General features: G+C 42.4%; 3 protein-coding genes across 3 annotated transcripts in view; all 3 read left to right on the forward strand.

The window, feature by feature from the left end:
- The window catches only part of LOC118411113, a 96,415-nt gene that overhangs the window by 19,710 nt on the left and 50,334 nt on the right, over nt 1–26,371 (forward strand). The gene's annotated exons all lie outside the window — the stretch shown is intronic.
- Nucleotides 952–5,621, forward strand: LOC118412645. Its single transcript, XM_035815642.1, has 4 exons — nt 952–1,089; nt 2,870–2,948; nt 3,691–3,927; nt 4,620–5,621. The coding sequence occupies exons 1-4, from the start codon at nt 967–969 to the stop codon at nt 4,826–4,828; spliced, it is 648 nt and encodes a 215-aa protein (XP_035671535.1). The 5' UTR covers nt 952–966; the 3' UTR covers nt 4,829–5,621.
- On the forward strand, nt 7,087–16,062 carry LOC118412633 (tripartite motif-containing protein 3-like). Its single transcript, XM_035815625.1, has 7 exons — nt 7,087–7,196; nt 9,732–9,860; nt 12,222–12,363; nt 13,192–13,382; nt 13,680–13,871; nt 14,361–14,441; nt 14,838–16,062. Exons 2-7 carry the CDS (start codon nt 9,732–9,734, stop codon nt 15,825–15,827), a joined length of 1,725 nt encoding a protein of 574 aa, XP_035671518.1. The 5' UTR covers nt 7,087–7,196; the 3' UTR covers nt 15,828–16,062.

The following is a 26,371-nucleotide window of genomic DNA, read 5'->3' on the forward strand; positions in this document are numbered from 1 at the left end:
CTTGAGATGATTTTTTTGTCTGGACTCAGATGCACTTCGTATTTATTCCAAATCTGGAGTGTGCGTCGATCACGCTATCAGTACGCGTAGTATGCGCAAAGCGATCGCAGAACGCACGGTACTAAATCGTGATCTATGTGTGCATTCGTTATACGGTCGCTCATGGTGCGTTGTGTCTGCGCTGTAAGAACGCTATGTACTCGCAATACCGCGATTTCCGCGTATTACTGCGTATAAAGTGCAAACATGTAGCGTCTTCATAGCGCAATCGACCGACGTGGGACCACTGTATTGCGCATCCATAACGTTTTGGGCACCAAACTGCGTACGAATGATAGTTTTGTGCATGTCCAAAACTATCAGGCGAACTGGGCGTATATTTTCGTTTGCCTGCGTACGTGAAACTTTCTAAAGACGATTCAGATGCGATAGAGGTGCGACTTGTGCGTGCGGCCGCGTATTGAAGAAATCAGTCAAAATGTCGAAAAATGTCAAAACGGAACTCATGCGGCATGAAAATATACGCAGGTGTAAACCCACCTTTAGGAAGGTTGCATAAATGCCTAAAAGCATTGTTAAGAGAACATGTAAAATCGCCTGTAAAACATGCATTTCTTTTGCTAAATATGCCGTTGACAGACAAGACTAATATAATTATACTGAACAGCACTCATGGCTCACCTGCATACACGTAGTGAACAAACTTTAAGACTGGAGGTGTAAGGAATTTATTATATAGGGATATGCCTTAGTCTAAGCTTTTAACGAAGTTGGTATGTTTAAAGAAACTTTATTGACTTCTGGCAAAAAGAAAAAAAATCAACTGGCTTCGGAGGGGCGGGTGTGGCCTTTTATCAATTATTTAGTCATTCAGTTATTCATGATGTAAATTGGAAGAAAATTGTGGACAAATTCGGACAAAAAACAACTGGCCTCGGAGGAGTAGATAAAATCGGATGTAATGACATGGGTGTGGCTTGGCACGCCCACTACACAGAGACTACAGAAAATAAGCCAATTACGAGACAACTTCGGGTACGAAATAAATTCCGGTCCGCGGACAAACCTGGCCAGTTGAGGTTTTCAATAGTAGGTACTTCTGGAAGAAGCGAGAAAAAGTTTGGACCTCCGAGGACTTTTTATGACAGTGTGACTGTGACTGGAGGGTAACCTCCGGGTATTGTAGTCGGTCTATGTCTTGAGTGTTCTCACCTATATTTCTATATTCCGTTTGCCGCATTCGTATGTGGTTTGGTTTCGTATGTACTTAGTACTTAGTTGCGCGATGATGCACGTTCTTTTATTTCGTGGTAGCTGTTGTTATATATAATCGATGTAATTTTTTTTAAAAATCACCCCTATATATTCGGTGTTGTAGAGCAAGTAATGTGGTTTCGGCGTTTGGTAATCAGCTTATCTCCAAGCAGTTATGTGTTGTCTAATGCAAGAACTGCTGTCGCGGTAGAGGAATCCCTGAACAGGTGATTGACTCTGACTTGCTAGCGCAATGCATTGCCATTGGCCAGCGCCAGTGTTATAAGGTCGCATAACATAGTATTTATGGGCGACTCCCGTGGACATAAGTAGGTCGGGCACAAAATAGGGCGTCGCAGTTCTTGAAAAGCCATAGAAATTTTTCTGTGCACGTCAGCGAGTCGGAAACTGTGCTGGATAGTAGAGGAATATGTAAGTTTTGAGGCCATATGAGTTGGGTTACGATGTTTGTTTGGCTGGGTAGAATTTCGCGCACGAATCCGGTTTCCGCTACTTCCGTGAGTCGGCTGCAGTATGGTGACCTCCGCTGGGGTCATTTCAAAGTGTTCTTTCTGGGAAAACGAGCAGACAAACTTATGCTCATTTTCACATATCTTGTAGATTCTACCCTGAACTCCAACATATTGAATTCTTGTTCATTACTTTTGCACCCTGGTATATTTTTTTAGTCGTCGAACCACCTCACTTTGGGGTCCTTAACTATAGAAATCCCCATAGGCGAAAAACTGTGTTCTGCTACCATAATAAACAAGTACATACTTTGACCTGGTATAGGTGTTAGGCGTTGCAATAATTGGATATTGCCAAGCAGATGTTGCGTGATTTCTCTGCTGCTTTCAGCATGCATGTTGTCAGCTTTTCTATGGTTATCAGTGTTTCATCGGCGTATTATATATTGTTGTACCTGATGCGGAGAAAGTTACAGATGTAATTAAGGGTAAACAGATGTTATTCGTATTATGTGTGATGTAATACCCCTGTCACATTTGGCGAAAATCGATCGGACGACGATTCTTCGGCAATCCCCCGAGCCTCGCTTACAATAATAACTTTATTGCACAACAATTGTACAAGATACAATGTATGGCTTAGATGATATTACAGGGACGGTTTGAAGGTAAAAAAATATGCGCAACACTCTGTCGATCTCAAATATGGCCGATTTTCCATCGATACGCCGGAAAATCGTGGATAATGTGACAGGAGTATAACGACTTCAGCTGACGTCGTGGACCAACTGTTTGGGGTATCCCTGATAATTTCAATGTTTTTCATTTGGTGTTGTTCTTTTGAGACGCTGATTTTGCTGTTGATGCGTTTTACATGTGATAGTAATAAGTACGTTAGCTTTTCAGTAAGTTTTTTTGGTATAAGTCGATGTGATGTGTTCTGTATGCGAAATAACACACTGTCACACACCGAAGATGACAACACAACCGACATAGAAAGATAATTACGCCACAGAGTATGTTATCTGCGGTCACTTGTTGCTTTCTTGGAGTGGTTGTTTACTTATGAAACTTAACAATTTCTTTCTTTGTTTTACTTGAAATGTGCGTAAAAAATTTCAAGACTTTTACGGTTTGTTTTGCAGCGGGTGGACAGAATGGATCACCGTTGGGCCTGTTTGACCCTTTTCCTGGTGTTACTGGCGGACACGGCGAGAGGCCAAGGTAAGGACATGCTATCAGTGCATATGTAAACTAGAAAGGCCGGTATTTGCTTATGAGCTAATTCAGCAATTTTCACTCCGCCCTTCTCCTTATACAAAAATGGACTGTTCCAAAACTGAATTTGAAAACAAAATCACCCATTGCGAGGATGGACATTTCACAATGTACGTTTAAGGTCTTGACCCGAAACTACTTTTTTTTTTATTATTATTATTTATTTATTTATTTATTCATGAGAAGCTAAAATCGGCTTGCAGGACGATTTTCTGGTGCACGGTACGTTCATATTCCAGTACTGCACTGTAATCGCACTTTTATTTCTTGATTTGGCCATATTGATTTGGTTATATGGATTGCATCCTCTGGGAATCCAAAAAGTGATGCGACTTTAAAGTTGTTGCAGACCTCAGAACCCCCCCCCCCCCAAAAAAAAAAACACCCGTCTGAATAAGGTTTAGAACCCACACGCATAGAAAATAGGGGACCTTCCCTTTGTGAGTGATTCTAACCGCCTACCCTGCATGTACAGAACTGGTTCCCAAAGTAAAGTAAATTATTTGCAATTGTGACAAACGTTTTCACATCCCAATATTGGAGGGCTTATTTCTTATGATATATTCTATATATGTAGTATGAAATATTTCAAGCCAATACCATTATCTATTGAATCCATTGTGACCCATGATGACATCCTTGATGTCCACGCTCTAGGTTCAAGGTTTACTATTGTCTATTCCCCAAGGTTGTGGACTATCAGCGTTTCGCCACGTCCCCGGAAAACATTGTCCGGGATATGAGAATCTCGTAGGCAGACCGACAGCTAGTTCTGCCGAGGCCTGTGCTCAAGCGTGCTGTGACAACTCTGCCTGCAAGTCATTCCAGTACAGCACACGCCGCGACTGCTATCTGATAAGCAAGATCTGTACTGATGAGGAGAAAAAGACTGTATCTATTGGCAACATGTACGATCGGATTCAAGGTTGGAGCATTAATGCCAAGTTAACCTTTATCCGCGGGGTAACCTTAATCTCCAAGCAGATCCTACGGTGCCATAAGATAGTATCAAAGCTGGCCAATGGAGTCAAACGGGCACCGGAGAGTTTGATACTATACATTACGCACCGTGGACCTGGTTCGAGATTAGGGTAACCTATCCGTTGGTGATTTTAAGTTGGGTTTGTAAGGGAACACACATTTATGCAGTCATTTGCTACTGGGGTACGTACTATTTAGTAATACATGAATGACCTTAAAGTTTTGAAAAAAGGCATGATTATTTGGCGAAGGGATGTGTTCGTCGAACTCTAGTTTTATTTTATTTTTTCTCCATCAGTTTTAAATGATGGTCCCTTTAGTTGTCAACAAATCATTTCCAAGGGAGTCCTGCAACAAATCAATCAGAATAAACTTAACAACGCATGTAATATAAACTACTGGTCCTAGAATGCGCATACTTTAACTTCCAGGTTGTTTGTAGGTACTGGCTGGGAGCGTGTAGCTGGCCTTCTTTTCCATTTTTTTCTAATTTCTGTTTTTTATAGATAGTCCTTTATTATTCCTGGCTTCCTTAAGCGTTTAGCTAGTATGTCTATGCATTTATTTGAAGTTAAGGTATCAATCAAGTTGTGTAAATGTACTTTTGTGACTTCAATAAGAATGATATTTTTGCAGCTTCCAAACGTATGGTTGAGGCGAGGGAGACCCTGCAAGACTTACGCGACGTCTTGTTGGATTTGGAGGAGGCAGCCGAGATCGAGCAGGAGACCAGGGAGCTGGAAGACATGGCAGAAGACGTCGATATGGTAGAAGACGCCGAAAAGGAAGTGAGGGAGCTCGAAGAAATAGAAGAAAACGCCGGCATGGCTGAAGATGACGAGTGAAGGTCTTTCCAAACGCGCCTCAGCTCTCAAGCGACTATCCTATAACTAGCAATAAGCTTATCGGAAGTGGTCATTTATGACTCCACACAACTTCTTGTTATCCCCGTCATTGGGAAAATAAACAAATGACAGAACAACTCATGTGAAACAGCAAAAATTTTAAAGAACAACAAGTCGATAGTAATTCAATGTGTAAAACATAAAGACAGTTGCCTGGATCGCTTGAGGGATATTGTAGGTGCCATTTTGGATTTGACAATGGAGCACAGAAGTCGAGACAAACTATAGAATTACATGTTTCTAACCTAATGAGATTTAGTTATGGGGTTTAAGTAGCAAAGTTTTGAGAGAAGTTTGATTTACATGTTTCTAACACAATGGGATTTAGTTATGGGATTCAAGTAGTAACGTTTTGAGAAAAGTTTCAAGTACAAGATTCTAACCTAGTGGGTTTAAGTTATGGGGTTCGAGAAGCAGAGTTTCAACTACCAAATCTTTTTAGGGAATAAGGTGTTACAGGTACACACGCACGCGCACACACACACACAAAGGCGCTCTTACCACATGCACATTTATATAATTTTACACATATTACACAAAATTAACTGAACACCAATGATCTCAAAGTCACAGAACACCTTTTAGCCATCGAACTGTAATGAAGATAAAGTTCTTTTATGATCTCAGCTCATTTTCCTCAATATAACCTTCCAAGTTTCTGACAGCTTATGGAATCCTTTTGATGAACATATTAGATTTGTGGAATTATAATAAAGTTGGTGTTCGGTTTAAATACATGGCTTAATGTCCTTTATTTTGTTACTTGTGTCAGTTAAAGATTGACAGAATAAGCTAGTCAGTAATTACAGTTCTTCGTTTCCAGTGAGTGGCTTTATCAATGAGATGTCACTTGTGGACAAAAGAAAATATCCGGAGGCAAATTCTAAATCGTGCAAACAATGAATAATGCCGTTCATAGGGATTCAGATATGAAGGTAAAGGCACTTGTTTATGAGAGAATTTGACAATTTCCCAAAGGAGAAAAAAAGATGGCCAAAAAAACTGTATGCAATGAATTTACGGCAAATATGTGCTAATTTCGACCCTGTTTTACACAGTATAGTCAAAACGTTTTATTTTAAAACGGCTAAAACTTGAGAAGTGTCATTCATACAATCGAAACTATATGACCCGAAGAAAATTGATGGAGGGTCGGCCAATATTATATACTCGTTGCAGTTTTACATACAGCTGCTAGGAGTCTCTTTTGAAACGCATCTTAACACTCTCATTTATCCATCCTTTCAAATCTGGCGCATGGGCAATATCAAAGAAATCAAATTTCTCGATTTACAACGTTTAAACCTTTTTTTCCTAACGAAAGCTGTATACTACTTAAAACATACATGCATTATCAACTAGTACTTAGGACCAGGTCAGCATATAGTTCACTACACAATATCATGGCATGCAATACTTTGTCTAAGTTCTCATAATCCATTACTACTAATAAAATTTAGTGTCTAAAGCCATAGTGTCAGTAAAAGTCAAGGGTAGGGTATTACTCGTCGCCTTGGCAACGTTTGTCACCATGGCAACGCCCTTACCTGACGATAACCAGACGCTTGACCTTGGTAAGCCGACCGTGAAGCTGGATTTATGCATCAGGCGTCGCTTGGACCGTGCCATTTTGTAGGAGGGGTGTTGAAGGTTTTCTATGTTGGGCGCTTTTTTTCTTCAGTTTGGGGCCGTTGCATAGTCGTCGCCTGTTGCATAGTATCGGCGCACTCTCAAAACTTGCCATGTTGTATTGGCTATGCATATGACAGTTCCATATCACTTATCGTAAAGGTAAAAGGTATTAAAGACACTTGTTTGTTATCTTAGTGTGGTAACTCATAATCATTACAGTGTTGATATTGGACGGTGCATAGATTGGAAATTGCAACACAAATAATCATATACAAGAATATATACTACATAGTTATATAGTCTCTGGTAGAGTAGGCTAATTCATGGATGGAGAGATATAATTGTTGGAGAAGTCTCTATTTATACGTTATATCCTGAGCAATCGTTAAGAAATGATAAAAGTTCCCTTTGTGATTCAAACCCGTTTTAACCCTCGTCAACAAGATCCTAATCGCCCCTTCAACAAGACTAGAATGGATTATTCCAAACCAAAAGTTGCCGCACCAGTTTTGTGGAGTATGAAAAGGGGGACGCCTGAGTTCACCACACCACCCCTAGGCGTGCAGGTTTAGGACGCGGTGTGGTTATGTCCACACTTTCAACAATATACACAGAAACTCCGACGTCTCAAGCTTTCCTGGCGAGACCGTTTCCTTAAAGAAGTGTCCTAAACAAGGTGGGTGAGGTCTCAAGATGCTAAGGTTCTTTTTAAGACGGTAGTAGTTTTAGGATGGGTAGTGAAGATATGCAGGGAAATATGTTAGAGTGCACAATAACTCCACGTTTGTGATTATCTTGGCATCTAAGAAAATCTGAAAAGGTTTAAAATACTTGAATCCTTAAAGTGAGACGTGCAGTCGTGCTTTTGAAAGAAATGCTATTCCCAATACGAAACTTTTGTGTGTTCACTTTTAACCTTACATGTATATCCGCCTGTTTGTGTGGGTGTATGTGTGTATAGATATGTGTTTGTGTGTGTGTTGTGTTTGTGTGTGTTTGTATGTATGTGTGTGTGTCTCCCTGCGTGTGTATGCATGTGTGTGGTGGGTGTGTGTTTGCGTTTGCGTATGTATGTATGTGTGGGTCCCTCTGTGTGTGTATGTAATTGCTTGTGTGTTTGTGTGTGTGTGTGTGTATTTGTATGTATGTATGTATGTGCGTCTCCCTGTGTGATTATGCAAATGTCTAGTGTGCTTGTGTGTATATGTATGTATGTGTGTGTCCCTTTGTGTGTGTATGCGTGTGTTTAGTGTGTGTGTGTGTCTCAGTGTGTGTGTGTGCGTGTGTGAAGTGTCCCTCTCTGTGTATGTCTGTATGTATGTAATTTATGCGTGTGTGTATGTGTGCGTACAGTGGCTGTTTCAGCCCGATTGGTTGTGAGTAGCGAATTCACAATGCTTCAAATTGGTAAATGGTAAATAGTCAACAGAAATTGCACAGCTTGAAATTCTACCTGCCCTACCATACACATGCCAGTGACATTTGGAGTCAGTTAGATATATAATTATAGGATTTCCGCGACGCCACATGCTCTGCTCTTAAAGGGTTCATCGTTTTCGCGTCACTTCATCTTAAACAGGCCGCCTTTAACTGTAAACGATTGGCTAACGAAGCGTAATGGACAGGTACTCATTTTCACCTGACTACAAAACACGAGCCATGGGGGGTAAAATACTTAAACATACGTTCAAACATGTACTGATGACCGCCTCTACATACAGGTAAGGACCACCTGGCCATTGATATACAGTTAAACTTGTAACAGTAACCATAACTATATAAGGACCACCTGGCTATATGGATGGATATAGACCTGTGATATTGACCTCATCTGCATACGGACGACCTGACTAATGATATGCAGTCAAACCTGCACTAGTGACTACCTCTACATAAAGACCACCGGAACTTTGACATACACATGTTTTTCTTCTTTTTTTTTTTGGTGTGAAAAACGATACGGCTTTAAACAATTAGTGATGCGAAAACGAAGAAACGTTTAAGAGATTTTGATGTTGCAGGACCACAAACTCTATACTGTGGCTATTTCTCTGAGATTCTTTGAGTCTATTGGGCGTTTGACCGACTGAATGTCACCAGAGCCAAGTCACATTTGTTGCAATGGACACAACCAGGCGTATTTATGTATGCATGACACGTGCGTCTTTCTGTAGTGGTACTACTCCACCATACATTTTTGTATGTGTTTGTTAAAGCTACGTTATTATGTTAAAGTTATGTTGCATTGTTGTAAAAACCACCACTCTTCACCCCCCACCCCCCACCCCAACCACCACACACACACACACAAAACGTATTTGTTTCTGACGGTTGTTTCTTTGTTAAAAACAGTCCATAGCCCAGGGGATCCTGAGTCTTTGTTTAAATACTTAGGCTTTTCTGTAGCTGCGGGCGCAAAAAGGGGTCAGGGTTGCAAGGTTAAGCTAGTTAATACCAGGTTATCAAAACTTTTGATCAAAATCATCACACACTGGAAGGTTGGCGCACCCAGGCTTTCTGTAAGTACTATCAAACAAAATTCGTGTTGTCAATGTTAGATAATGCAAATATGATACGCCAAATAGCAGTTACACAAAGAATCGGATAGATTTTGAAGACGGCCAGGAGTTTCAGATAGCATTCATTTCCTTTCGTCAGTTACTCTGAAGGTGGTATCTCACTGCACTTGGGGCACCGGTGCGGCACTGCGAGGATCGAAAGATTGCTAGCTAAACGAATTTCAGAGATACAGAACGAATGAATTTTCTTACGTTTTGTGCATTTTGTTACTTCTAAGTCATACTTTTACGTCTTGCGCAATATGAAGATTATCAAAATCGACGAAAATAACACAACAGTCCGAACCCCGCAGTGATACTACCTTGTGCACGATCTGTTGAACAGCAGTTTTCTTGTCTAATGTTTATCGACGTAATGTAAACAAAGGTTTATCTCTTCTTCCTACAAAAAAGTATAATAAAAAGGTATGATTAAGAAGCAGATTGACGTCGAAAAAGGAATTAATATTCACTTTGGCTAAGTAAGACTGTCAGTCAGCCTTTGATTGCGCAAAGGAACTATACGACAAAATACATTTCATTCAAGGAAGGTTTACTCATTTACAACGTTAACCAATGGAAAACCCTCATAATGATTGATTGATAAGTCATTTGATGATTGGCTGATGTTTTCCCCTGTTGATCAAATAAAGATGGCGGCCGCAGGAGGGAGCAATGCTGCCCATCAGCGCATGCGCGGACAGGAGTTCCTGGTATGCGGGATCTGTCTGGACCACTTCACCCTGCCGAAAATCCTGCCATGCGCACACACCTTCTGTCAGGTGGGTTATGGTCTGATTAGAGCTGTGCATGCACCTGAACAAATTAGACACAGGTGCAGAAAGCGGGTCTGCCACCAGACTGAGTCAAGAACGAACATTGTGAGAAGAAGAACTTTATTGCGCAACGATCGTACACGGTACAATGTATGGCAAAAAAGGAAGAAACAAATTTATCATCCTGATTGCTAAAACAAATATTAAACATAGTACATATGCAGATTATAAATATAGAGTGAAATTTGACATCCTAATTTCTAGAACAATAAGAGCTAGTCTAAATCATTGATATTGTACTACAATCGAGTGGGGCTAATTATGGGTTTCGCAAAGCAGTCTTTTATATATTTAACTATTTTAGCATTGTGGGAGTTGTTACATCTTAATATATAATCAAATCTGTCTGTAGCATTGAGTCTCTTAAAATCTGTTGTACTTGATTCGAGGAATGTGAATAACTCATTACGTGAAACATTGTACCCACTGCACATCATGACAGAGTGAAATTCATTGGGATGAGTTGTACTTTATTCTAGAGCTGGTTCTCAGTAACGTACTCTCTCCGTGGTCTCCCTGCCCCTGAAGGAGGTTTATGTAAGATTTGTTTCCCTTCCTACAGGCGTGTCTTGAGACGTACGCTGGGAGAAGAAGGTTTATCTAAGATTTGTTTCTCTTCCTACAGGCGTGTCTTGAGACGTACGCTGGGAGAAGAAGATTTATCAAAGTTTTGTTTCTCTTCCTACAGGCGTGTCTTGAGACGTACGCTGGGAGAAGAAGGTTTATCTTAGATTTGTTTCTCTTCCTACAGGTGTGTCTTGAGACGTACGCTGGGAGAAGAAGGTTTATCTAAGATTTGTTTCTCTTCCTACAGGTGTGTCTTGAGACGTACGCTGGGAGAAGGAGGTTTATCTAAGATTTGTTTCCGTGGGGTGTTCTGTTCCTACAGGCGTGTCTTGAGACGTACGCTGGGAGAAGGAGGTTTATCTAAGATTTGTTTCTCTTCCTACAGGTGTGTCTTGAGACGTACGCTGGGAGAAGAAGGCTTATCTAAGATCACAGGCAGTTTAAGGCATGTGACACCCGTAGATTCTCAGTCGAGCAGTTATATGGCCATAACTTTTGATGTAACCATCTGTTTTCAACAATTTTTGGCCAGTTAACGTAATTCACCCATATTCAAAATATGATGACAAGAAAATTGTGGATCCTCAATATTTTGGGTTTAAAAAAACATTTTTTGGTAAAAAATAGGGATGCTATTAAAATGGGTCTGTGCCCACTATGAAATGATTGTCTAACTGAGTCATATTTTCTGGAGTAATAGATTATATCTCTGTGATATCTAATATGCCTGGGGATCTTGCCGCTATACCTAGGTAAGGCTCAATTTTGGGGCAAAAACAGAATTTTTTGACAATTTTTTGGTATTTTTCGTACAAATATCTATACAGCCACGGAAATCAAAGATATTGCAAGAAGACCCACTTGATTTTTGAAGGTCTAAGGCTTAATGAACCTAAATCTGCCCAAAACTCGTAATAAAACTGGTGCCCTGATGTGGGCAGGGGCCGACGAAACACTACTTACCCTACAAGAACTGCGTCCAAGTAAGACATGTTTGACTGTACGTAACATAAACCGATGGTAAAATATGAATGTTTTATGTCTGTATCTGTTAAATCGCTGTTGTATCAATGCGAAATTTCGCAAGCAGTTAGCCTTATAAGGCATCAGTCAACTGCCATACTATTATTTTGGGCTAGATTTATCGATTTATAGCATTATTTTGCTGTTTACTTGAAGTATGAGCGCCTCGCTGTTTTCCCGCCACTCCACACCCCGGGAGGTCGGAACCCATGTTCGGACTGTACCACTTGCAGCTCTCGCGGGGGTGCCCTTTTGTTAACCGCTTCTAGTTATGTCGATATTTGATAAATACTAGATCAATATCTTTAACACTCAATATTAATAAGTCTTAAAAAGTAGTTAGTGTAACCCATACATCGTAAGTTCCTGTTTTCGCAATGTAACATTAGATACTGACATTGGACCGTTCTAAAAACGCTCCGGCCCGGCGGGGTTACCTAAGGTCACGCAGTGGTTCGAATTTCATGTTCGACCAAAATTGTCACAGGCCTTAAAGTGCCCGTGTAAGATTTGTTTCTCTTCCTACAGGCGTGTCTTGAGACGTATGCTGGGAGAAGAAGGTTTATCTAAGATTTGTTTCTCTTCCTACAGCCGTGTCTTGAGACGTACGCGGGGAGAAGGAGATTTATCTAAGTTTTGTTCCTCTTCCTACAGCCGTGTCTTGAGACGTACGCTGGGAGAAGAAGGTTTATCTAAGATTTGTTTCTGTTTCTACAGGCCTGTCTTGAGACGTACGCTGGTAGAAGAAGGTTCATTTACTGTCCGAACTGCCGGAGAGTGGCCGAACTGGACTCCACGTCCGGCGTGCGGGGGCTGCCGGGAAATTTCTGGGTCACCAACCTACGTGACGTCATAGCAGGTACGTCACTTTTTCTTAAACATTCTTTGAAGACTTGTGTGTCAGCTTCTGTCAAATGTGTCAAATGGAGAAGAGATTTGGCTATGAGGTGCGACTTCGAGAGTTCAGTGGTTCTATTCTTGGTATCTCTGACTAGACGGTGTGTCATTGGGAAAGGCACTGTACAGTGTGGTCTACACATCTAGAAATTCCTGTAGAAGCGCGTGTCCAGGTATGTAAGAAAAAAACAGGGACATTACACGCCGAACCAGGAAAGTCATGTACACAGCCAGGACACAGAACATTTCACAGGTGTGTAAGTCCCTTGAAACACCTGGAAATTAGAGTTTTCGTGCAGTGGTGACTTCCAGGACTTTCCTCATTCCTTTAAGGAGAGGTTAAAGGAATTGGAAGGAGAGGTATGGGCTCTAACTTCTATTACCGCGCCCTTAAAATAGCGGATAACAACCCTAAATAACGAGTATGCCTTTAATTCTACCGTTCACCTGTTAAAATTGTCCTAAAAGCTTTGTCGTTGCTGAATCGTCAAGAAGATTTCTATGTATTGCTCTGATAGGCAAATACATCGTTGGTCTTGACTGTGCCCTGGTTTTCTGTACTCCTGTCAAAACTCCAACATGAACATATTCAAGCATCCTGCCCCTTCACATATATACTATAGAGAGAAGCTATAACAGTGATAGCAGTGTGGTGTTGAAAGGCATTAGCAACAGTAGCAGGTAGCAAAATTTTATGTGCGTTATTGGAACCAAAAGGTACAAACAAGAAAATGTAGCACGCATTCTACATTTCTAATACTAGATATACATCACACATTCCTTTACACAGAACGAGATAGCGAGAACCCGGATGTCAAAGGCCGTCTCCAAGGCAACCGGTGCAAGCTCCACCCAGGCGAGCAGTGCCGCCATTTTTGTCAGGACTGTCACGTGCCCGTGTGTGGGGAGTGTCTCTTCTCGGAGCACAACGGGCATGCGCTGGAACGGCTGGAGAGGGTGCTAAGCGAGGTGCGACAGGAGGTAAAATCTTTTTTTATTGTTTGATTGTTTTAAGAAATAAATAAAAATTGTTCAGCATGACTATAATGCAATGCTCTTCTACCATGCCCGCGCACTGTATGAGGATCCAAACTGTACATTTTCGACCAGTCATTCGGTCTTCTTCAGGTCGACTGAACCGATTTCTGAAGACACGTGATCTTACGGTAGTGTGACGTAGACATCTGGTCAAAGGTGTTTTGAAGTCGGTATCGGCCCCGGATGGATGGTAGACCTACCCTAAAACAACCATTCTCTGTAATTATCCATTTTTTACAGTTGAGGAAATGTTTGGAGATTGCCCAACAGATTGCAGGGGAACTGAAGATGGTTCTACATGAGTTCGAGTCCCGACGGGAGGGAAAGAACAAGATAGAACAGCCAGAGACCCCGGATGAGGAAGCGGAAACGGAGAGACAGAGAATCGACTGGGCGGACGCCATGTTGAATCGGCTGTTAAAAGCATTCAAGGTAATTCAAAGACAACATGTCAATCATTCTGTATCTCATATTAAACGTGGCATTATTAGAGGAGCATCAAAAAGGAAAAATCTGTATCGATGTATCCTGCTCTTGATCTTGAGTTGCCAGTTAATCTGTGTCGGTAAAATTCATGAAAAAATACGTGCAAATATTTTTCAAATGGGACAGCCAATACAAGGGATCGGACCTAAAGTCTTTGGTGTCACTTTATTCCAATAGTAGACAGTCATGTCACTGAATGAGAACAACACTAGTTCAAACCAAGAACTTTTAGATACATTTGTACTAGGTCACATGTCATAATTACAATGCAAACTTATACCACCTATAATTGGATAGATCCACCACTTAAATGAAGATACTTATGTAGATTGCTCACACGTCACTCATTGAGCAGCCGGTCAGATATAGGAGATAGTTTGTGGCGCCCCCGTCTCTGTTCAGGGATGTCTCTAATGTTTGCTGATCTATTTGCAGTTTTCACGTCGAGCGGCTGAGCTGTACGACTACGGCGGACTGCAGCGGTGTAAAAAGCTACTAGCTGACCTCATCAACCAGGCAAGTGTCCTCATTTAAGTACAGAATGGATCACTTCCCTCAATTGTTTCATCGTAACGTACCTGAATTAAGAGATTCTTTTACACAACACCTGCTTTCTTTCCACCGACGTTTCGGTGACTGTTGTCACCCTCCTCAGTAGTTCACACTGGTTCACATCAACTGATTCACATTGCACTGCAGCTATAGATAGGTGTTGGATAAAGCAATCCATTATGTAGATACATTAACTTTGTAACATTCTGGAATCAGCAATACCTATGCTGCAGTGCAACGTGAACCCGCCAGTATTGCCCAGAGGAAGGTGACATTCGGTCACCGAAACGTCGATGGAAATGTAAAAACGGTTGTGAATAAAAGATTCAAAAATATGTTGTTTTCTTTTAATTTTTACAGACGAACGACATCATGGTAACGGAACGCGCCAAAGTGAGAGAGATTTCCGCCATTTTGTACGGGTCCGAACAACCCAAGACTACTGCGCCTGCGCGGGATGAAACCGAGGACAGGAGCAACGGCAACTTGGCCAGGACGACGCATGCGCAACTTCTTCGAGGAGGGGTCGGAGAGGTCAAGTTCTATCACCCGTTCAGTGTTGTTGTGTCGAAGAACGGGGATACATACGTGCTCGATATGTACCGATGCGGACGCGTGCATGTCTTCGGGCCGGGGCGCAATCTGCTCCGAAGGTTCGAGCTGGATCTGAACGGTCACGCGGCAACCAGAGTGACGGGTGGGATCACTCTGTTTAAGAGCTCTACTCTCTGCTGGGTCGGGACTGCCTACATGCCGAGTAACGTCGACACGCTTCTACAGCGCTGCTCATCGCTATCACAGAACTTTTTCATAGAGTTCGATCACCAAGGAAACATAAAAAAGAACGTGAGCATCACCCTCGCAGGCGAGATCGCCGACGCGGCGTTGCTAAGGCACGGCACGGTTGCCATAGCGATCAGTTCGAACGTCCACGTCCTTGACGACCAGGCCCAGGAGATCTTCCACTTCCGCGCGAGTGATTTTTCTCCCGTGGAGAAAATGTGCATCAACGAACAAAATGGCGACATTCTGGTCTCGCTGTGGCCCGAAAACGTCATCAAGGTGTTCGACTTGCGCGGGAAACTGAAACTGCAGTTCGGTTGCTATGGTAACGCAGACGGCCAGCTCGACCAACCGAAGGGCCTCTGCGTGGACCCGGAAGGGAGGATCCTGGTGGCAGACTCCGGAAACAAACGCGTGGCATTGTTTGACGGAAGTGGAGTTTTTCTAAAGAATGTGGCGACGGAAGGTGACGGACTTAAGGAACCCCATGCCTTGTACGCTTCTCGGGACGGCAAGGTAGTGGTGACGGATATAGGTACCCACTCGGTACACGTCATGGAGTATTAGCAAGGCGATGTCGTATATAGGTACCCACTCCGTACTCAACACGCGTTATGAAGTATCAGCAAGGTAGTGATGACGTACATAGGTACCCACTAGGTACACGTCATCGAGTATTAGTAAGGGGGTGACGGATATAGGTAACCAATCAGTACTCAGTACACGCCATCGAGTATTAACAATGTAGCGGTGACGGATATAGGTACCCCCTCGGTACACGTCATCGACTATTAGCAAGGGGTCGACGAATATATATATATATATATATATATGTATACGTACAGAATCAGCATATGTCATCGAGTTTTAGCATTGTAGTCGTGACGTATATAGGTACCCACTCAGTACAAGTCATCGAGTATAAGCAAGGGGGTGACGGATATAGGTACCCACTCAGTACAGGTCATCGAGTATAAGCAAGGGGGTGACGGATATAGGTACACACTCAGTACACGACATCGAGTATAAGCAAGGTCGTGACCAGACGGATATAGATACCCACTCAGTACTCAGTACACGTCATTGAGTATTAGCAAGGTAGTGGTGACGGATACAAGTACCCATTGGGATATAAGTACCGTTTTTTAAGTGCGATTAAATAGAAATAAAGAAAGAAAAAATTAAAGAAAAGGTGCCAGGAATGTAATTAATAAAGTTAGTGTAATCTCTAAGCGTTGGATGGTTTATTAAAAGCTTTACTATGTAAGATTTGGACAATACAAAAACAAATACATTTCTTTGCATAGTAAGTTATTCAATCGCATAGCAGCGCATACCTATATTCCGGAAGAGAAGCTACAACAACAGACCGTGATCGTCCAAATACCCCCCTCACATGTAGCGGAAATCGATCGGACGACGAGACTGCGAGCTCTAGATTACGAGGAGGCATGACCCTGATGCCGACGAAGAAATGGCAGAGTCCCCCCCTCCCGTCAGGGTCATGCCTCCTCATAATTTAGAGCTCGCAGACTCGTCGTCCGATCGATTTTCGCTACACGTGTGGGGGGTGGGGGTGGGTGAAGGAAACATGCCCATATATGGCTGAATAATTTTAGCGCAGCAGGACAGTTTCCCATAATCCCTTTAACGCTACTTCACCTTTATCCGCGCGGTAACCTATATCCGTTGTGTTTTTTAACAGGGTTTTGGGAAATAGAAGGTCGATGGACGGTAGTTTCAAATTGCAATACACCATGTTATTCTTCAAATATTGCAGTTTGAAACTATGTGCACCATTCGTTAACTTGATGATATAATTTAATACTCATTTTAAAGAAACAACGGATATAGGTTACCCCGCGGTTAACTAGCGTTAAATTATCATCCTTTTTATCCAAGATTTCTTGTAGTTTTGAATTGAATGTGACCTCAGCTTGTTAACAACCTTCTAAAAGACTAAGGTAATAACTATATGCTATTATAATAAAATGAAATATCTTTATAGGAGTAATTTTAAAGACGAATATCTTGTTTGTTCTCCTACCTAGCCTAGGTCAATGAGAATGATATTCTGTTCTCAAGAATGCCCAAATGTTGCATAGTGTACCTTTAATCAAGCGTTCGTTTCACTGTCCCTGACTGGGAGATATGCTTGAAATTTCCGATACAGGCCCCATGGCGGAACCGTTCATGGATGAATAGACGTATGATACCCTGTTATTATTTTGAACAATACACATGTCTCTGTTCAGGATTTCCGGCCGGAAGTCTGTCCCTCCGCGGACGATGCGCTCAAAGAGGAATGAAAAATTCCACCAATGCTTGTCACAGGATCTAGAACTCCATGCCAGGTGTTAATTTTCATATGGTGTCAACAAAACAACAAAAGCTCACCTATTGTAAGGCCCCGGGGGCCCCCTTTCCACTAGATGGCGATCGCGCTGCGCTCTCGCTGCGACCTAAATAGGATATGTGTAGCCTTCGCTTTCACACCGGGTATATCATACAAAACGTACAAGTATGGCTGAGAAGACAATAAAACACAGAAATAGTAAAAAGATTCGTTTCTTTTCTATACATTTCGTTGAGCGATATGTCAAATTTTAGGTCGCAGAGACCTCGCCGCGCGCCGTCCTATTACCCGCCTCACATTATATACGATCTTCGGACGTACTTCGCGATCGCAGGAAGGTCGGCTGATTTTAAGATCTTAAGATGGTCTTGCGTATTTTTCGCCCAAAACCTGTTCCCCTCACATATAAGCGAGCCTCGTGCGATCGACGGTGAATAAATCTATGATAATGAACCTCCCATGACCTCTTGCACGCGGACAAGGGAATACAAAACGTTCCTCAAAAAAGGCAAGAGATCAATAAATGTTGTTTATTTTGCTGTCGGAATCTTTTTAACCAATGAATGGAATGCGCGGGCATAATAGAAATGACACAAGAAAGGAAAGTGTGTCACAAAGCCAGCCTACATACTGCCACAGGGGCCACAATGTTAGAATTACCCTCACATTCCCAGAAATTCAATATTTGTAAACAATCGGAAGTCGGGTGAACGTCGCCCGACTAACGGGCGTTCGCCATCCGATTTGCGTTCGATGATTAATAACTATGTCTGTGCTCGCCTATCGGTCTTCAATCGTTGGATTGACGCAAGACTATTGACCGATACCCTTGCGAGGTACGCACGATTTGCACGCACGATCTGCGACTCGGTAACGAGCTCTGCGATCTCGGAGATCTCCTGCAACTTGTCGCTTATGTTAAGAACATGTTTCGCTGCACCGCGACCATCGTAAGACTCCTGAAAATTGCCGGCGATCCCTAAAAATCGCAAGATGATCGTGAGAACACCGGACGTCTTACTCACGAAAATGTCATTTAGAGATCGTAAACTAGTCTTCCGATCGAATCGCGCCTAATGTGAGGAGGGTATATTGGAAAGTGGGTATAACAGGAGTTATCTCTTAGGTTTCCAAGAAGGACAGTTGAATGTTATTTTGTGGTATTTTGACCACTTTTCATACACTTTCTTTTCTGCGTAGAAGCGATGTGCGTCCTTTGCTTTCTTCTCCATCCCATTGTACTCTTCGCACTCTGTCCCCGCGTGTTTGATGTTGTCATTGAAGTAATGGTACGCCGCCTGGCGGTTAGTTGAGTCCCTGCAGCCAACAACAATGTTTTCGGTTTTATTTAAAGAAAATCATTGGAGGCAATTAAGACTGTAGATATGCGAGTCGCAAATTGGCGCCATTTGTCACCTGAAGAGTTGCGACGTTTTATCATACGGCACGGCGTAATTCATATGCTTTGTAACATCTTACCTCTGTTGCGCAAATAATCACAAATGAATGTCCTTTTACCACTTCAATGTCATTTTAATGATGTTTTTTTTTTCTAATTTCAAATCATTTGTACATCAGTTTTAATTCAGTAATTATTGCCACAAAACCGCTCGTACGCCAATGCTTCAGCACATGGGACATCCAACGGTTGCAAAGTTTGAGACGATCCCTATCGCAATTTTGGTCAGCACACTGACCTGCTTTGGCTTAGGTAATTCCTAACCGGGGCCCGACCGGGATGTTTAAAGAAACAAAATTAAATTGTATACCTAGAAATATATACAAATTACATGTATGTCCATTACGTTGACATATTGTATATTTTTATGCCTTTAATATCATTCTTTTCGCTCCCGAAAGCTGCCCGGTTGGGAAATGTGACCTAAGCCTTAGTTTATGACGGTAATATCTTATCATACCTATAAGGATGGTAAAAAATTATAATATAGAATTCATATGGCTCGAACATGTTGTAAGGGATTGCTTTCGTCTTTCGGAAGGGACGTAAAACGGGGGTCCGTGTCCCGGCCTAAAATGGAACCAACTGTTCCTATGTATTGTATGAGATCTATGGGATACTATGTCTGAAATCTATATGTATTTAGAATCAAACACAATTAAAAAGCCGCCTTACCTGCAGTTTTCTGCACCGCTCATCCCGTATACTTTGATATGATCACACATCTCTGTCGCGAGCACCATCGTGAACCAGCCTGTGCTGAGCCAGATGAAGCCATCCCGGACGCGTCTGAAGTCAACCAACCAAACAACAACAACAAAAAAATTAAGATAATGACGGTGATATCTTGTCTTGGACAGGGTTCTCTATTCACAAGCAATTTGTATGTAACGCTAGTTCACCTTTAATTTATCCGCGGGGTAACCTATATCCGCTGTTTTTAAAAACGGGGTATTTAGGGATATATCATGTCGACGGATGGCGTTTTCAAATTGAAACACAAATGATATTTTCAAAATGTTGCATTTTGAAGCCACCTTCCGTCGACTTGATACCTCAAAATGCCGTTTTCCTGAACAACGGATATAGGTTACCCTGGCGTTACAATCACAGCATCTTGGTCATCTTCCTCAGGGTAACACCGAATGGCTCTATTCCATCCTGCAGCTTAACGTTTGGGACCTCATTGTTAGCAGCGACACCTAGCTGCAGTACGGAGTAGAATCGGCCATATTGCCCTGAGGAAGGTGACAGACAGTCACACCAAAACGTCGGCTGTGATTGTATATAATGTTACAGTAGGTCTATTGACACAGAACACTAGGAGGACCTTGCAGATGACAGATCCAGCTGGAGATGCACACTGTCCAGGCAGCTAAAATCAGGAGAAACCAGACTTATGCGCATGGCTGAAGAAAAGCGGACCCTGCGAAAAGAACTCTGCAACAGACCTGAGTCAGCTTACAGATGTGCCCTATGTGGCAGAGACTGTCATTCCCGTATAGGACTGTTTAGCCACAGTCGACGCTGTAGAGCTGATATCAATTAGGATTTTACCATGGTCAATATTGACCGAAGGAGGCCATATACAGTAGGTCGTTCAATCGGCGGTTATAGGAATCGACCATAAATTATGGCACCGTATACACCTTATAGCTTAACCGGGTCATTAACCCTTAATTATCATAGTGTTATAAAGATGATAAATCTCAGGAAATGAAAATTTGAACTTCAGTTAATAGACTGAAGTACGATTGTACAGTGAGTAATCTAAATCATATTTTAATGTGCTTGATAGAATAAATTCAAATCTCTCCTAGGATTGGAATTCCATTCTTTCCTAGGGGAATTCCGGATTCTCCTGGATTTCAGCATAATAAAATTCATCCACCGATATCAGTCTAGACAACATCTGTTTTCAAGTAAAAGGGTCTTCACCTTTGACATATTACCAATAATGCATTTCGCCGCTAATGCGTATTTAGAATCATGAAACTCCTCATCAGAGGGTTACTCGCCTTTGAACTCCGGTTTCATTGTCAAACGGTTGGTGAGAATAGTCCATCCTCCTTGATGTCAGCATGTAAAACTCCACGTCCTTGGAGTCATTAGCAAGCTTGGATAACTTATTGTACGTCTGCCCCTTTCCGTCTGCCCTCATGGTACCGTCTGGACCCCATACTACCAGTTTAGACCGGTTTGCTTGCGAAATGATTTGCGTGATTTCTTGGAAGGCGTCCTTAAAACTCGTATGCGTTGCTACCCGGACAGTGGTTCTTGTTCCGACATGTTTTTCAAAGCCGTCAACAGGGGAATGGTTCATGCGGATAACACATTCGGCCTGGTCAATCTCTGCTCCGGCCGCGCAATTCAGGACGTGTCCAGAAGTGGACACCAAGGCGCACACACCGCAGCGAAGACTCAGTGTCTGAAGAAAACGATGTAAACCAAGCACAACAAAATATGGTATCAGGTTTCGCAACAATGTCAGTTCGCAACCGTCAGTTCGCAACAAGGTACAAGTCGTTTCACAACATTTCAATGTTATTAATCTTGATTGCCTAATAGTATTTATCAGAAATCGTATGCTAAGATAATTATACTCCTACCTGTGCATTGAAATGTTGCGAAACGACTTGTACCTTGTCGTGAAAAGACTTGTCTTGGTGCGAACTGACGGTTGCGAACTGACATTGTTGCGAAACAACCTGTAACCCGACATTCTTTCAACCAGTCCTCTGGCCTTTTCTAGCATAACTGGGGAACCGGTTGCTCAGTACATGGTATTTGTGTGATGTACGAAATTCCATAAACACTATTACCGTAACACGAACGCATCGAACGTTTGCGGAAATAGTAAAATACTTATTTTCATAGTCTATGGTAGTGACTAGTGTGAGCTCTATCTATTGATAACTCTTTCTATGTTATAACAAAAAGTACTCGTTGAAAAGCAATAATAATCACAACCGTATACAGTATTTACACGAGCAGGGCAACACTGGTCACATGTTATTCTTCGAACAGCAGCTAGGTGTCGCTGCATTACTCATTACTTCAAATACGGTCTTAAGCGTAAAGTGATGTCACATTTAGATTAGACATTGTAAAGCAACAACAATGATAGACTATTGTAACCTACTTCTCAATGCGATCCAAAACGTGACCAAAAGTCTGTACCAAAACTAATCACAAACAAGAGTCTGAAAACTCAAACCTGCTTGAAATATTTTGTTTTGTGATGGTGCGTATGGTGTGTTGTGGGGGTTGATATGGTTTGACGTTTGGCAAAATTATTCCATCATTGTTCTTAAGTTATATATCTACCTATGGTAAACAGTGAGATCCAAAACTACACCTTTCTGGTGTCCTCACCATTTCATTTTTATTTCCTATTGTTACACCTGCACCTGGCACATACATTGTATCTCAATGTGTATATAATGGTTCACACCATACAGAGGTGACAGCGATGGTCACAGTTGCTCTTTTTTGCTCCTTGGAAGATTTTGACCAGAATGCCCCAGCAGTTCTAGAGCAAGCTGCTAGAGGGCCCAAACATACAACACTTCTTCCTTACACCACAAGCTATGTGCCACCAAAAATCAAGACCATAGCATATCCATGTCAAAAGATACAAAAATCCAAGTTCTGTTGCAGTACCAAGGTCACACACCAGGGGATCCAAAATTGACTTTGACCTTCGTCTTCCAAACACCTACCCAAATACCAAATATCATTACAATCTATCAACAGGTTCTAAAGTTATGCTGACCACAAATATGTGGAAACACAAACAGACACACACACAGACACACCAAAAACTATACCTCCATTTTTCATGGAGGTAAATATCATCACAATCACACGTTCTGTTCTGGAGATATAGCACTGGAAACGACCCTTCCACACAGTCCCATGCTACTGAAAACTCAAAACACATGTTACAGCTGCTAGCTGTCCCCAAGGAGGTTGAGACAGAGGGAATGAGGCCAGATCACTCCATATCAGGAAAAGGGGTGTAAATATTTTTTTAAAAACGAACCACAAAACAACAGCAAACTTCTAATCTACTTAATAGCACAATAGGTCACACACTCTATCCCCATAGCAAAGGAAATCGCAATCCATCCAGAGGTTCTAGAGATATCGGTCCGGAATCACAAAGATCCCTACCAGAAACAGTACATGCTTTTTTCAAGCATGTAATAAGTGTGGTTATACCCCTGTCACATTATCCACGATCTTCGGGCCTATCGATGGAAGATCGGCCATATTTTAGATCGACAGAGGATTGCGCGTATTTTTCACCTGAAAACCGTCTCTGTCACATATAAGCTATACTTTGTACCTTGTACAATTGTTGTGCAATATAGTTATTATAAAGTTATTATTGTAAACGAGCCTCGGGCGATTGCCGCAGAATCGTCGTCCGATCGATTTTCGCCAAATGTGACAGGGGTATAAAGATTATTGTTACGGCGACGGTATTGTTTATAAAACCGTATAAAACCACTATACTGTTAGGCTAGCCCTTAGGGCGTCGCCAAAATCTATCAGTTCAACCAAAAGCTGTGTCGGACGGTGGCAGACAGACTCACCTCTCTATATGTCAGCACGTTGACGTATCCATTGAGCGGATGGGCGGACCAGGTATGGAACGACACAGGGTGGACCGGACCACTAAGTTTAGTAGGACCGGCGGTCGTGTTCGGGATGTTGGTCGGGACGTCTGTTTGCTGTGAACGTCTTGAAGTCCTTGATGAAAGACAGGGAGGAGTGGAGAAGACTTTCAAGCTTGGCTCGAGCGGGAGCTCGACCAAAGTAAAGTAAGTAGCTTTTGGTGTTTTGTCCTAAGGGGCAACAAGGTATACTGTCTCAGGGTGTTGGTGGGTTTAGAGTAGGTTTTGACTCCATGCGTGTTGAAGATTCTCCTGTGACAGATCTTTTACGTACGGGAGTATGACAAACCCCCTGTTGGCACCACCAGGATCACGATTGACAGTCCTGTTGTTTTTTTTTACAAAACAGCAAAGGCAAACAAGTTTATTCATTGAGATTCTCCACATACATAGACAATGGAGTATATGGCAGAACAGGTGTCAGAAGACACCTTTTTAAAGCCGCCATACCGAAATCATACAATAATAATAATACACAAAAATACAAAATAGGAACAAATAGCGTTAATTAACGTAAAGCTCAAATCAGGGTAAATCATCTTGACAAGACACATACATTATAAAATCAAATCTATAGAACAGTCATTAGATAGGACAAATTAGCGTGGCCTTGTAGCAAGGCAAGTGGCACAACCGCATGGCAATGACCACGTGCAAGCCTGCTGTAAGCTGAAGGTTTGTCGGAAACTGTTTTGCATAAATGAGGAGAGTTTTCGTTTGAATACAGTCACATCAGCCGGGCTTGTGGCAGTAGCTCCCAGCCCTCTGATTTCAACGGGAAGTTTGTTCCAAATCGTTATAAGTCGTAGTGTAAATGAGGAGGCAAATGAAGAAGATTTTACTCTCTGAGAGACTAACACGTGTGCCATGAAACTACGTGGTGTTCTTGAAGGGAATGCAGCTGTGGTATCATATATCACATTCCTTGCCAAGGACAAAATATTCGTGGCCCTTGTCAGGAATCCTACGTAGGTGAAACTAGCCGCGCTCTCAGTACCAGGTTCTTGGAGCATAGACGACCCAGTTCAGTAAACTCGGAGGTGTCGCAACACATTCATATAGAATCACCGGGACGCTCCGTGGATTTTGACAGGGTGAAGATACTTCATTCCTAACAGGGGAGTGAAAGAGGCCATTTACATCAGATTCCACCAACATCAGAGTCCACTTCCGTTCCGGATGTGTGACTTAGGCTTTGGGTCATTTCAACTTGATAAGGATCAGAGGACTGATCGAAAGCTTGCTGGTAAGCGCTTTATTTTTTGTACGGATATAAAGTCTTAAAATTGTAACATAATGTTGACTACCGTCACAGATGAACTTACATTCATGATTGTAATGATATTTGGTATGTGGATAGGGGTTGAGAACACGAAGGTATAATGGGCCTGGCGGCTTTCCTTCCGGTTTGTGTGTTGTCTCTCCTGGACATACTATGGTTTTGTTTTCTGAATTGATAAGTATTTCATGTATGCAAGTGTTGATAATTAACATAGACACATGGAGCAAAGATTCAGCAAAATGCGTTCATTTTTGTCCACGGATTATGTATTAGTTACAGGTGAAGAATTCGGACTTGTAAGAATATATGGGTAGTATTGCCTTCTCACGGATTGTACTGGCCATCGCTACGCGTGAAACTAGATGCTGACAATAGTGACTGTATGGTCGTTATCATCAGTGACCACCAGCTGCCCCTGTGGTGTCATGGCTACAGCGCAAGGACCTGTCATGTCTGTAGTGATGTGTTTGAGGAATTTTCCTGTCTTGTCAAACATCTCAACACGGCTGTTATCTGCGTCTGCCACGATGATGTTACCTGCCCTGTCTGTACAGATGCCACAGGGACCCTTCAGCTGACCTTCACCACTTCCCTCGCCTCCAAACTGGAACAGAAACTGTCCGTCCTCGTTGCACACACAGACACAGTTGTTGCCATAGTCTGACACAAGAATGTTCCCTTCCCCATCTACAGTAATGAACCACGGTTGCTTCATTCCCTGCTGCTGACCCACAGTTCTCACAAGTGTCCCATCTGGCATGAACACCAAAATTTCACTGTGTGAGTTGTCCTCATTGTCAGCATCCTCATCATTGTCATTGTCACTGTCCTCATCGTCTCCTGTCATGTCTGTAATGAGGATGTGGTTCCTCCTGGTGTCCACGGCGACTCCTTTAGGCTGTGCTGATTTAATCGCCTTTAGTTTAAACTTCCTCAGCACCCTACCCTGTTTGTCGTACTGCACAGCAAACTCAACAGACTCTATGGCTGTGCGACCCAACACCCACAGGTTCCCCTTCCCGTCCAGAGCCACATCATATGGGAGTATCATGTGTTTCCCAGGCACAGCTGTAGGGAACTGTCTGACAAATGTTCCCTGCAGGGTGAAGACTTGGATTCTGAAATTCTGAAGATCTGCCACGAAGATCTCCCCCTCTTCTGACACTGCAACTCCAAAGGGCGTGCTAAACTGGCCTGGTTCCAAACCCTCTCCACCGAATGTCAGCCTCTGTTTTGGCGCCACTGTACCGCGTTGGTTACTATGGTGATGACCCATCACCATTGCAGCTGCACCAATTGTTGCTGCACCAACAGTTACCTTTCCAAGTGTAC

The sequence above is a fragment of the Branchiostoma floridae genome, chromosome 3, assembly GCF_000003815.2.
Source record: "Branchiostoma floridae strain S238N-H82 chromosome 3, Bfl_VNyyK, whole genome shotgun sequence".
NCBI lineage: Eukaryota > Metazoa > Chordata > Leptocardii > Amphioxiformes > Branchiostomatidae > Branchiostoma > Branchiostoma floridae.